General features: G+C 38.3%; 1 protein-coding gene across 1 annotated transcript in view; it reads left to right on the forward strand.

Annotated features, from left to right (window-relative positions):
• LOC139967413 (E3 ubiquitin-protein ligase NEURL1-like) overlaps nt 1-13,379 on the forward strand; it is a 20,110-nt gene continuing 6,731 nt past the window's right edge. The window contains exons 1-3 of the mRNA XM_071971162.1: nt 1-194; nt 3,452-4,069; nt 12,262-12,921. Coding sequence (XP_071827263.1) covers nt 146-194; nt 3,452-4,069; nt 12,262-12,921 — 1,327 coding nt within the window. The 5' untranslated portion in view covers nt 1-145. The remainder of the gene's footprint in view (nt 195-3,451; nt 4,070-12,261; nt 12,922-13,379) is intronic.

A 13,379-nucleotide genomic window follows, 5' to 3' on the forward strand; every position in this document is an offset into this window, starting at 1 on the left:
TGGTGTATGTTACAGCTGGAAATAGCATAGGCGTAATTTTGATTTCCAAGAAAGAAATGACAGGAACTGCTGTTAGTGTTAGCTTGTAAAGAATATGACGATATATCACAGGTAATCCTTATGTCGCCGATTACAGAAAAAGAAGATGGGGAACACAGCTTCGAATGGTACTCAACACCCTTCCCACAGAACGGGTAAATACAATGGATCAAAAATGTCTCAGGACTTGCATTTGTACTTGTATACTACTACTAGTAGTAGTACTAGTACTACTACTACTAGTTGTACCCAAGTTGTAGGCCTAGGCCTAAGTTAGTCATAGCCTAGTGAGATTCAAATATTAACATACGTTAGGATATGCCTAGGGCTTTAAATATTATCCTTGACCTTATTTCCTATTCCATACTAAGTAAGGCTAGCTTAGAACTTGTAGAAGTAGAACTTGACGTTAGTCCAAAACTTAGACTGGGACCACAATGCTTATTACAGTGAGACATATTCTGGCATCACTTTGGGCCTAACTTAGGCCCAGGCTAGCCTACATTTAGACTGTTAATGTTATGGCTAATGTTAATGTTATAGTACACTGAAATAATTAACTAACAATTAACATTAGGGCTAGGCTTCGTTTAATACAGGGCCACTTTGGAGACCTAGGCTTACTTAGTACAGTATATAGGCCTAGTAGTAGGATGGTGACTTCGAAGTTCGCCCACTTAAGACTTAAAACACCCCAAAACTAAATCTTCTGGTATAAATCATTTGAAAATATACTTCATATGGTGGGAGAATTTTGTTATAGTACGATACACGGCCAAACTTTCTTTCCTGCAAACTGTTTTCACGTTGTTTTCCAAGAAGATTCTTCGTGATTGTGGAACTGGTATTTCTTGCTAGAGTATTGCGAATTTCGGCCACGCAACCTACAGTGTGGCGCTGGTAAAAATTGGTGGCGCTGTTGCTCTTTCAGTAATTATAACAGACTTCATAGATCTTCGTCATTTTATTGACAAATATGTAAGTAATTTCTTGCACACGGGTCATTTTGGAGAGAAAATAACTGTAGCTTCGTACTTTTTGGTGAAATTTGGCTCTTCCTGTAGGTTTGCATGGTGAAAATCGTGTATTTCTTAGGGTGCCCGAACTTCGCAGTATGGCGAACTTCGCAATACTGACTATACTAACATAACCTAAGCCCACTAGAAGTGACAATATCAGTAGGCTAGCATCTGTGCGAATAGTGATGGGAAACTAGGGGACCAACTGAAAAAAATATTTCCTGGTCCAAGCCGTTACTAACTGGGCTCAAAATTCGTACAAAGCACTAGATAACATTTTTCTCCATTTCCAATTACAATTTTATTCGAAGTACTTAATGAAAGTGAGGGGAATTGGTTATTTCATGGTTTGGTGATATTCCCTTCTCTCTGAATGGAAGTGTAAAATTTGGGTGAAGATTTGTTACCCATTCACGCACAAGAAAGTTCTGATCAACTGCGGTCGCTTACCATGATATGTGTACACTAACTAGGCTAGTGTGACTGCCCAATCAAGACAACCCATTAAAGGCATTGAAGAATCGCCCCAAACCGTGTGCGGCCATCTGAAAAAGTTGACCTTCCGTTGCTTGCAAGTGACGTTTTGTTAGTGTGGCTACAAAATGCAGACAGTAATGAAACGCGATACCTTGTAATCTTTAGCTGGACCTGACATGTCCATTGCTGTATTGTTTGTACACTGTGCTGTGGGTATTAACCGCAGCTGTATGTACTGACTGTACACTACTGTCTAATTACCGATGGTAGCAAGCTGTGTGTGTGTGCATTTTCTTGGATCGATGGTGGTGTCTAACACTTCTGTTACACCTAATTCGAAACTAGGTCAGATTACCAGCATTAGAGGTTTCTTTGCATTAGAGGTTTCTTTGTGCGTGAGTCTTCACACCCTTTAAGTTCCCAGTACTCTATACCTCAAATTCAAACTAATATTCGGAAGTGGATGCTCAGAAGCGGTGTGGAAAAATCGAAAATATAAACAAACCTAAGAAGAAGAAAAGTATCTAGGCCTTGGGGCCTAGCTTTGCAACATTAGTTAAGTCATGAACTGGATGCAAGGTGACCAGGTAAACTTATTCCAAGACTTTCAATTGAGAAAGATCCAATATTGCACTTCTCAAATTTTTTTGTAAAGTTGATTGGGGGTGGGGGCATTCTCGAGTCTAACACCGAAATCAGACTTATATTTGGCAGTGGAAGGCTGATACAAAGACGTATCTGTGCATCAGTGTCTCTGGTTGCAATGATAATAATAAGACCTAGTTGCAGAGGTGGTTTCTTCAATGTGCAACTTGGAAAAGAGTATCTGTCAAAAATTGAAGTACTTCTCTGGGTCTATGTCACTGTTATATGTGTTTGTGTGGTTAACACAAACTCGAAGCCTTAGGGTATAGGTGTTCAATGTGGTGAACACAAACTTGTAGTCTAATGGCATGGGTGTTCATTTGGTGAACACAAACCTGTGGTAAGAGTGCAAGTGTTCAATGTGGGGAACACAAACTTGTAGTCTAAGGGTATGGGTGTACTGTTCATGTGGTGAACACAAACTTGTAGTGTAAGTGTTCATGTGGTGAACACAAACTTGTAGTGTAAGATTGTAAGTGTTCATTGTGGTGTACACAAACTTGAATTCTAAAGGTATAGGTGTTCATGTGGTGAACACAAACTACATAGTTATTTGGTGTCTGAATTTTATCATATTTATCTTGTTTGCATGATCACTTTGTAGGTTTTATATTAAAAATGCTATATTTATAAAAAAAAAATTCTTCTATATGAATGATTTGCTACATGTTTGCATAGTGCATTAACTAGTACAGTATAAAACCCTTATTTGTTACCTGAAATAACACTTTGTTTTAAGAATAATTTCTGCTATTCTTGCATCTCATGGACTCATTCCACTCCATTGTTCATGTCCCATCATTAACCTTTCATCCTCATCTCCAGCACATACTATGCTCTGCAAAGTTTGACACTAAAATTATTCCCTGCTAACCTTTTCCCATTCCTTCTATTCAAGTTCACATGTTCTGCTTTAGTATATTGTTTACTTAGCACATGGGTAGTCAGCTCTTTGTTATAAATTGAATTGAAAGTTGATTTAGTTTACATGTGTGGTTACTGTACTTCAGAACCGTCCTGACTGGAGATATACACATTAAGTTGGGACTGTTTACTTGCTTGTGAACTGAAAGTACAGGGATTTCCTTTTAATATGTATCGAAAACCTTTGGGAAGCCTCTACAGGTGTATTTCGTTTGCAAGAGTAGTTGTGCGGACAGGCTGGTTGTCATCGTCATACCTTGCTTTTACATTATTGTACCAAATTTGTATTTAAACTGGTGTTGTTTTAATTTTGTTACTATGTTGACTCTTTATTCCCTTTCATTCAGATAACGCTTCGTTATATGGACGACAAACAAATGGGGAGTCTGGAAGGAAACTGGCCAGAAGGAACCTTAACTCTCGTCAAAGTTGGCCCAACCTTTCCTCTGTGGATTACCATAACAGTGCAAATTTAAGATCCAACGTCACCGGCATGCGACCAATAACATTTAATCAGGTTCATGGACAAAACATTGTGCGATCTCAAGACGGATTGACCGTGACGCGAGAAGGAAGCTTCTGCAATGCTCTGGTCTTTTCCAGCCGTGCTATACGTCCTCAGGAACCATTCTCTATTAGGCTACAGCAGTGCACGAGGAGGGGATGGAGTGGGGTCCTCAGGTTTGGGTACACCCTGCACTGTCCAGATAGACAGAGATCTTCAACTCTGCCGAAATATGTCTGCCCAGATATGACTGTGAAACCTGGGAATTGGGCAAAAGCTCTTAAAGAAAGCACAGTACACCACCAAGATGTACTCACCTTATTCTTCAATATAAAGGGAGAGGTTTTTCTCAGTGTTAATAGAGGACGGTTCAATCAATTCTTCAACGGCGTGGATGCCACCAAGCCTCTGTGGGCACTAATTGATGTCTATGGTAACACTACAGGTCTGAAAGTTGAAGGTAAGTTCGTGTGTCGGGCTGTAGGGGTTGAACAAAGTTTTCCGGCATATATGGTCGTTACAGTGAACTGATATTGTTAAGGTCATGCCGGTTTACTGACAAGTTCGGTACTTCGTTCCCAACCTAGCTGTCTCCACATAACTATATACCACTGATTCCTACAGTGACTAGTATAGGGCCGAAGGTAAGTATTGGTCAAAAACCTCTGGGAAGATCAGCGATATGTGGCTCTGTGGGAATCTAATAGTGATTTATTATATATCATAAACCACTGATGTCCTCCACTTTAATCGGACTCCCCATACTTTACAGTGACAGACTGGACAGTTTAGGGTTTTTCTAGAAATAGCTGTAGAACATGGATCCATCAGTGCTACATATGGCAATATGGATACTGTAATAACTGTATGTGTAACTCTGTCCTTCATCAAACCAAGTGAGACTTGGACTTTACTCAATCCATTAATTGGACTACAGCTGTTACGGTAAACTCTTTTTTGCAAATAATATCAGTAGTATTATTTGAGTACCTTACAGAGTGATGATACAAAGTAAGGAGTGGTTTTTGAAGGAAGTACTATGCTTTCCTTCCTAGTTTGTTCTTCATGCTGTAATAGTTTCTAATTACAATTTCCTAGAAATTATAAGCATTTAATGGGATTGGTTAGCATTGAAGGTAATCCTATATGTAGTGATTTTGTCAATTCACTGCACATAGAAAAGGTCATATACGTATGCATGTATGTATGCATATATATGCTTGTATGTATGTATGTATGTATGTATGTATGTATGTATGTATGTATGTATGCTTGTATGCATACATGTGTATGTATATTTGTATGTATGCAAAAAAAACTTAAACTTTGTGCTTCAAAAATTAAAAGCACAGGAAGAATCTAACTTTATAACATTTGTAACAAAATACAACACCACATGAATGGTAGATTGGGAAGGAGTAGGCAATGGGCGTTGACCCAGATGATTGTCAATTAGGGGAGAGGGGGGATGAAGTGGCAGTGCTACTGAACTGTTGCCAGTCACTAGGCTGTAGAATGGGAAAGTGAATTTAGTACAGTAGTTGACTGATGTAGGTAATTATCGTCACTTGTAAATTCCCAACCCAGAGAGTTCTGTACAGAAGTTACAGTCTACATGTATGCAAGTTGGCAAAATTTATACAAAGACTGCACAATTGCACTGATAGGTATCTATGGTGTACTTAACCTTTGCTGATAACTAGATATACACAGTATATTAATATACATATATTGACACAAATTTATTAATGCTAAAACATCTATAACATCTCAAATTATAGTACTAGTTACAGTAACATACTGGCGGTCACTGCAATTATATTGAATCGGCTTGCACTGACCCATCAGACTATGTAGAGTGAAAGCACATTTACTTCTGCGTAATTCACTTTAAACCAACTCCTACAGTACAGGGTTCTAAATGAAGAGCACTGACCTTTTCCAAAGTCTAAGAGGAAGCTTTGTTAGCAGGTCGGCCGAATTGGGTCGTTCTGCCTTATTGCTTACAAGTGTGCAGCGTGATACTGACTTTGTTGGTTAATTATTCATTTACTCATTCCTGTCAAGTTCTGCAAAGTTCTATTGTATACATGTCAGAAAACTAAACTCATATTTAATAGACCTGTATTATCAGTACAGTAGTGTAAATTGAACAACACAGGTCTAATATTGTATTGATTTTTAATATGCTTCCATATATAAGCACAGGGAAATGACAAATAGTAATACAGTGTGCCAAAGTTAACATGTACGTGTGCAGGAAGTCCTGGAAATCACACACACCAAACAATATATAAACAGTACATGTATGCCATTTGTGCAAGAGTTATGATTATCTTTCCCTCTAAGCAGAACATTTTATAAAAAAAATATATACCAATTATCCAAATATAGGGTACAGGAGAAACGAATGTATTAATAGATGGCCAGTCAGTAGCAACCCCACCAGGTGACCATAATGTGTATGGTATGAATAACTAATGCAGTCAACAATGAAAGAGACGAAGTGATATGTGATGTTTAGGCTATATGATATGTGCCTGAAACACTATACAGAGGAAACCTTTCTAATAGAATGGTTCACTGGCAGATAGAATCAGATATCAATGGTGGGGAGGGGAGGAGGGAGGTGGAGGGCAGGGAAAAGGGTAGAAAAATGTTGTGAAGAAACTTTTGTTGAGATAAGTAGAGAATTCAATTCACTGTCTGTCCCAAGTGTCCTCTCTGGTTACCGTGAAAAATTAACATGTCTAGACACTTTTTGGTAGAAGAAAGAGAAGAAGAGCAATGACATCCCATTAATGATCAGTTTATATTAACCAAATGAGGATAATGCTAGGTTTAGCCGGTAACTCTAGACACAGTTGCCACGATAGCATGAAAGTGCAGTGGTTACAAAGAGACAGGTGAGTATAAAATTGGTCCAACGAGTTTGAAACATAAAATTGCTCTTTGACAGTCTGCTGGATGGATTCACTGTGTAACACTAATTAATTATATGAAACTAATATTATAACAGGAATAACGTCTGACAGAGCTCTTGAAACGTACTGCTGTGCCCACATATTACGTGTGTCACATATTCTCAACAGATCACATCGCAGACTAGAGAGTCTGTGTAGAATATACTGTACTTACAGTGTTAAAAACGCTAGCATTGAGGCTCATGAGGTGTCACTGTACTGTAATGATGTAATCTAAACAGTACTATACATTATGCATATATTGGGCCTCACACTGTAGGTGATTTCGTAGCTCTAGTGTCTTTACTGTTCTAGGCAGTTTGGGAACAATGGCCGTCCTATTTAATAATAGAGTTTAGCTCATTGGAGTGGCCACAGAGCTGTCAGACAAAGAGCAAAAATTTACGCAGTTAGCTTATAGATACCTGAGTATGGTAAAATCACAAGCTCATTATTATTGAATGGTTGGACAGCTCGTGACGGTCACTCAGTGAATTACTGACCGTTATATATGACACATTATATGAGTCACCCTTCCAGTTCCACCGGTCGGTCGTCTGGGCAGTTTCAATTACAGCTCTTCGCAACGAGGCTTTGATGTAGTCAATGCCGAGACCTGGAAGTTGTCTCTCAAGCATACTCTATAGTTGATGTTAAACTTGGTTCGTTCGGCACTAACGTGGCCTGTCTCGTTTCTCATTTCAAATAGGTTCACTGTTCAGTCGGTTCAGGCTGGACAGGACTTTATTTTAGTAGTTTACCCTAGTTGTAGAGTATGACAAATAAGTTTGTTGCCTGATGTTATATCTTTACCCATATATATTTTCTCCTTTAAAGTAGTATTCAAGCCTGTTGAGACTGTTATCGTGTAACATGTGGTTGTATGTACTGTGTACTGTATATATGTGCAGTATTTTGGAGGAAACAGTAGATTCCTTGCCATACAATAACTCCACACAGTATTTTGGTATGTCCTATGTACAGTAGTATTCTACAGTATGTATGTACAGTTACCGTTGTGAAGAAAATGGTGCCAAAAATTATAATTTATTAATCTCCTTGAACTATTTAGTAAAGGTACTCACTACATTAACCAAAGACTTACAGTATACAGTAGTTAGTAAGAAAAACTAACTTTTGAAATATTTGCCCTAGTCAAGATGAAACACAGGTTTATTCAGTTGTATTGTACAGTTTACTCTCACCTAACACAAGGGTGTGTGTGAAGTAGTTTCTTCCATGTATAATTTTAATGTATTCTCTTAACCCTAAAGTGTGTAGTTTTGCACTGCGAGTCTGTACGTTTTCCCCATAATTAGTTCCAGGAATGGTGTTTAGGGAATTATCGTACAGCAGTGCCTGGGTGTATGAACTTAGAAATCTACTCATTATGGAGATCAATTCACGGGCTTAATGTCTTGTTTTAGACAAAATTAGCACAATGAAGAGGCAGGCCGGTTCAGGAACATCATATTCAGCTACTGTACCTGTAGTCTGCACAGTAAATTTTATACTCAGTACTACAGTACTGTATATATCTGTATATTGCGGTTTGTTAGATGATGCCTTCAAAGTTCAAACTCCTGTAAAGTTAAAACCTGTGTTTTATTTGAGGTTAGTTAAGTTGACCAAGGTCAATTAGGGTTATAAGGAGAAATGTCTGACTAATGTGTTTTCCATTTCCAATATTCCTATTAACTTGAATTTACTGTATCACCATATTTTGACCAAACAGTTCCAGAATGTACATTTATCTAGACTGCTGGTAGGTTTTTTTGCAAGATATTTGTGGATAAATTTGTTAATTGTTTTAAAACTCTCTGGATTGATTAGCATTTGTTTTAACATTCCAATTTTGTAAAAGGTCAGAATAAATGGAATTAAAAGACCTTTCACCTCCAGTCCTAAGTTTACATGTCTTTGCTGAGCTCTATAAGTTAATGCTACACACAAATCTGCATTGCACACAAAGTGCTACGTTGCACTCCATTACTTACAGTACTAATCTCATTGCAGAAAGCTTGCACAGTACAGTACTGACAATGTACAGTATTAGACTACAGTATCAAGGCTAAGAGGCACTGGGTACTATGGAAACATATATATAAAAACAATTGCAAAGTGTTCAGATTTCACTCAGAGTGGATGTTGTCAAAACGTGTTTTTAAAAAATTCTGTAGCCGTAAATTTTTACTCGTTGACATTTAAAGTCCTGACTTATGATGAACATTGATGCCGTGATTGATGCCTTGTAACTACTTTTTGTATATACTGTACATGTGTACATACATGCGTGCATAAGGAAAGGCAGCAAGAATACTACATGAGTGGAGTTTGAATTCATGCCCCACATTCAGTCTTTTTATTTAGTACAGTAGCACACACATGTATTAACAGTGTACAGCTTGACATTGGATTAGTATTCTAAGTGTGTCAAAGTGTTGACAGTCTCATGCTTTATGCAAGTGTTCCCCTTTTTATTATTCTGAGAAATTGTTGTAAGGTTTTTGCTTTAAAAACTGTCAACTTGAAATATTTTTTAGAGTACATAATTGATAGTATCAAGGTGGAAATCTCTTATTAGAAATTCTTAAAGATATTTTGTTTCCATGCTTTCCTTTAGCCAATCCCACTCCCTCAAGCTCTTACTGTACTTGTCTTGACTCCATTGTAGCACTGAACCCCCCCCCCCCCCTCCCATTGACCCTCCTCCTCCTCACCTCTGAGGTGATGTGCTTTAACCAGATTAGTGTCAAAGGCAGTGCTATATACCCATCTCCCCCCCCCCCCTCACGCCACCCCTCTCCCATATTATAGGAGGGACAAGATAGGTAAGAGAAGAGCCCAGTACTAGTTAATAATATAAAGTTTCAAAGGATAGGAGAATATACAATATGTGTAGTACAGTAGAATATACAATTTGTGAAGGGGAATATACAATTTGTGTAGGAGAATATACAAAATGTGTGCATTAAAGTGATGGTAGTTGATTCTTCACAACTTGTTATTAACAATATCAATTAAAGGTTCACGTTTCACCATGATAGGTGCATAATTATGATCACTAACATAGTTTTAAAGAAAAACTGTTGTGTTAGCAAATGTTACACTTTTTTTTTAGAATAGAAGATATCGGAGAATATTTGCTTCGAAAGTGATGACATTGTCAAATCGTTTACAGTTAGCTACAGTTCTGTATGGATGTAAAATTTGTCACGATAATTGCATATTATCACTCCAGGGGCATGTCAAGCAAATAGTTAGCAAGTTTCTCAAATATACATTAAATTTAGGCATACTGTAAGCAAAAACATTCATAAGTTTCAAACCCCCCCCCCCCCCAAAAAAAAGGGGGACATTTTTGTTTAATGTGCCATATCTAGAAAGTAAAACTGCCATACAGCATACTGTTTGAAGGCTATATGGAATAAATGAATGGTATAGTACATACCCTGCATATATTGCACCTTCTACTATACATAATTAATAAATAATACAAATGTCATGAATCCATATTAATACCCCCTACCATTGTGTGATAGCTCAGCAAACAACAGGGTACTGCATTAGGTATATTTTGCCCATGAAATAATGTGTGTACACGTGTTCAGGATTTGTCACAGTTCATGATTTTATGTTGGTTTATATGGTCTTGCTCTATGTGCTGTGTGTCATTAAAAGTGTGTGCTCGTGAAAATTACAGCGTGAAAATCTTTTTACAACTGTTTTATCAGTAGGGGACAGTACTGTATGTGTCACTCACAGTTTGCTAATGGTGGTATTGTACAAATACTACAGTATGGTAATATAATGTGTCGAGAATAACATTGAGTACGGTATTTTTACATAATCTAACTGTCAGACATTCTTTGTAAATATTTACTGTACATTCTATGCTTATTAAAAACAAACACAACTTATATTCTCAATTATGTACAATAACCTTAAAAAATTGAATGATAACAATTAATTGAGTTGTACAGTGCACTTGTTCAGAACTTTGTAAACAGCATGCTTCTATATAATTAATTAGCTAAAGCTTCAATAGAACAATTGGCTGTATTTAGGTCGACAATAGAGGCAGCCCGGGATTGATCCGACCACTGCGTTGTACCGTGAGCATCAAAACAAAGACAATTCCAATAAGAGGTGTGATATTATGAATTATGAGCTGCAGCCCATAGTGTACTTTACAGTACTGTAGGTACCCAGATATCACACAGATTGCAAACAGCGTGGCTCAATAACAAAACATAGGTCTGTGCTTTCATTTATAGCTACTGTTTAATATCAAGCATTCGCAGTGGCGTGAGGGGTGTTTCACACTGCACAGTTTCTGTAGACAGTGTGTGCACTGTGTACTAAACATATAGTAAGGTATCATACAGTTTGCAAGCTGTACAGGTACACTACAGGGGTCACATGATACACAGTACAGTCTCCAGTGCTTCTATCTGAAATAGAAAAAAATAGCAAATCACAAACTATGAGAATTGAGAATGGTCTTCATTAATATCTTTTGTATAAGGTCATTGATGTGGAATTTTATTAATGATTATGTGCTGTTCTAAGAAAGAATGCACATGTACTGTTGAGCAACCAGTTATCATAAATAAACAATTGGTCTAGTGCCGTTTTAGGGTAGTACATTAGTCAAGTATATTTACATTGCAGAAAGTCATAAATGGTTGACAGTTGGCATACAAGTTTATTTATACTGTAGTATGATAACAAATTCTGTAACTTATTTTAAGGAAATGGTACTACTGTACCTCTTGAACATTGAGCAAACGTTTATGCTTTTCCAAGATATTTCGTTCCATGTTGATTCAAGATGCTATCAAGGAACCCTCCCCAAACTATCTACCTTGTTTATCATAACAGATCTATGTACAGTATGCCCCTCACATGCCACGGAAACATGTCTTTGAAAGGACAGATTAATTCAAAGGTACTGTACTCAATAATTGATTAAGTTGGACCGCAATTATCACACCATGAGGCACAAACTTAATGGTTTGCAAAGGAAACAACAAAGCGTATATTTTAGTGTGGAAACTCCCAATTGTTTTTGTACTTACCGTTAAATAACTAGACTCAAATTTCAGACAGGTTTTTTGAGTTTCAATTATTTTCAAATGCTAGTCCATACTTACTCTGCTTTAAATCCCATGACAAAGTATTCTAACTCATTGGTTTGTTGAGTCAGGTTGGGTTTCAAGTAGTAGGGAAGCAAGACTCCTAAAAGTTAAAATACATGTATGCTTCTACAGGTACTTTGATATTTACTGTCAGTTAATGACCAAAAATGGGAGTGGACATTTCACTCTGCCATATCCTCACCTTACTGTTAATAAAGATCTGGGATGTATACTGTGAGCTGCAGAAGAAACCCAAGTTTATTGATTGGATGAGGATGTACAGAGATGGGTAGTGGAGGATGTGTTATAAGGGGGAGGGGGTGCTTACGGTAGGAATGGATTTTAAGATAGAAAGGTATCCTCCCAGATTTTTCAATGCTACTGTCCTGAATGTAGTCATATTTCTTTTATTGTTTATGTATGTGTCTTTAAACTGACATTATATGTTACTTAGCCCTTAACCTAGCTCTGTTATGATCTGTGAGTATATTTTCCTTGCCATTTTCCTTACCTTCCATCACTCTCTGATGTCCTGTTGTATTTTACAGTGGACTATGATATCGCCATTCCAAACGAGCGTCAATTGAGAACAGCTTCAGTGGCTCTTACAGAGGGCGGCCTGGATGTGCTATCACCGACTGGGCCCTCGAACCCCCCGAGACCCGTCGCCGAAGGCGCCGAGGGACACCCTATCGCCAGTATCCCACCCGTCGTCCCGAGCAGTCTGCCGAGTGGCTACGAGCGTTCCCCGTTCCACGGTCGAGCCCATGGGCACAACATCATCTTCAGGGAGAACGGCATCATCGCCGAACGTCGGCAAGATTCGTTCTCGGGGGGACTGGTGTTCACCAGCAGCCCCATACTCATCGGAGAACAGTTCAGCATCAACATAGTCGGCTTGAGTAACAGATACATCGGCAATCTGGGCGTCGGCCTGACGGCTTGTAACCCCGACGATTTATCGGAGGAGGTGCTGCCGAGTGAGAGCGAGCAGTTGGTAGATCGTCCCGAGTACTGGGTCATCACGAAAGAGCTGAATCTGCCGGAAGAAGGCGGCGAAATTGGTTTCGTCATCAACGCTGCGGGGGAATTCCACCAGGTTGCGGAAAACGGATCAACGAAGGGTATACTGATGCACGTGGACATCTCGGTTCAGCTGTGGTTGTTGCTCGACGTTTACGGTGCCACTCGAGCGATACGTTCCAAAGGTAAGCGTCACAACGAAAAAACGATGATATCGTGATTAGGTCTCGGCGAAAGACATTCAAAAAATGGGGGGGAAAAGTTTTAAATTTTGAAAGCAATTTTGAATAAGTGGATCGTTGGAGCTTGTTCCTTTCTATTGCTTAGAGTTTGGCATTGTATGAACAGGTGCCACAATATTATGGAACCATAGTAGACTTTTGAGAGAAAGATGAGGTAGTGTACATGACAATATTATCTGTTGTCTGACACCTTAAAGAGATTAGGAATTTGGACTTGAAAGGCATGCAAAAATAAAAATGATAAATTCCATGATATGTGCAATATTTATACATTGAAGAGTCTATAAATAAGACTAAACTATCAATTATGTATTTGCTAGCAAGGAACAGTCAATAGGTTCAACCTGGTTAGAATTGGCACAAATGCCACTTGGAACAGCTTTTTGTGTTAGAGATATAGG

The sequence above is a fragment of the Apostichopus japonicus genome, chromosome 5 (assembly GCF_037975245.1).
Source record: "Apostichopus japonicus isolate 1M-3 chromosome 5, ASM3797524v1, whole genome shotgun sequence".
Classification (NCBI taxonomy): Eukaryota; Metazoa; Echinodermata; class Holothuroidea; order Aspidochirotida; family Stichopodidae; genus Apostichopus; species Apostichopus japonicus.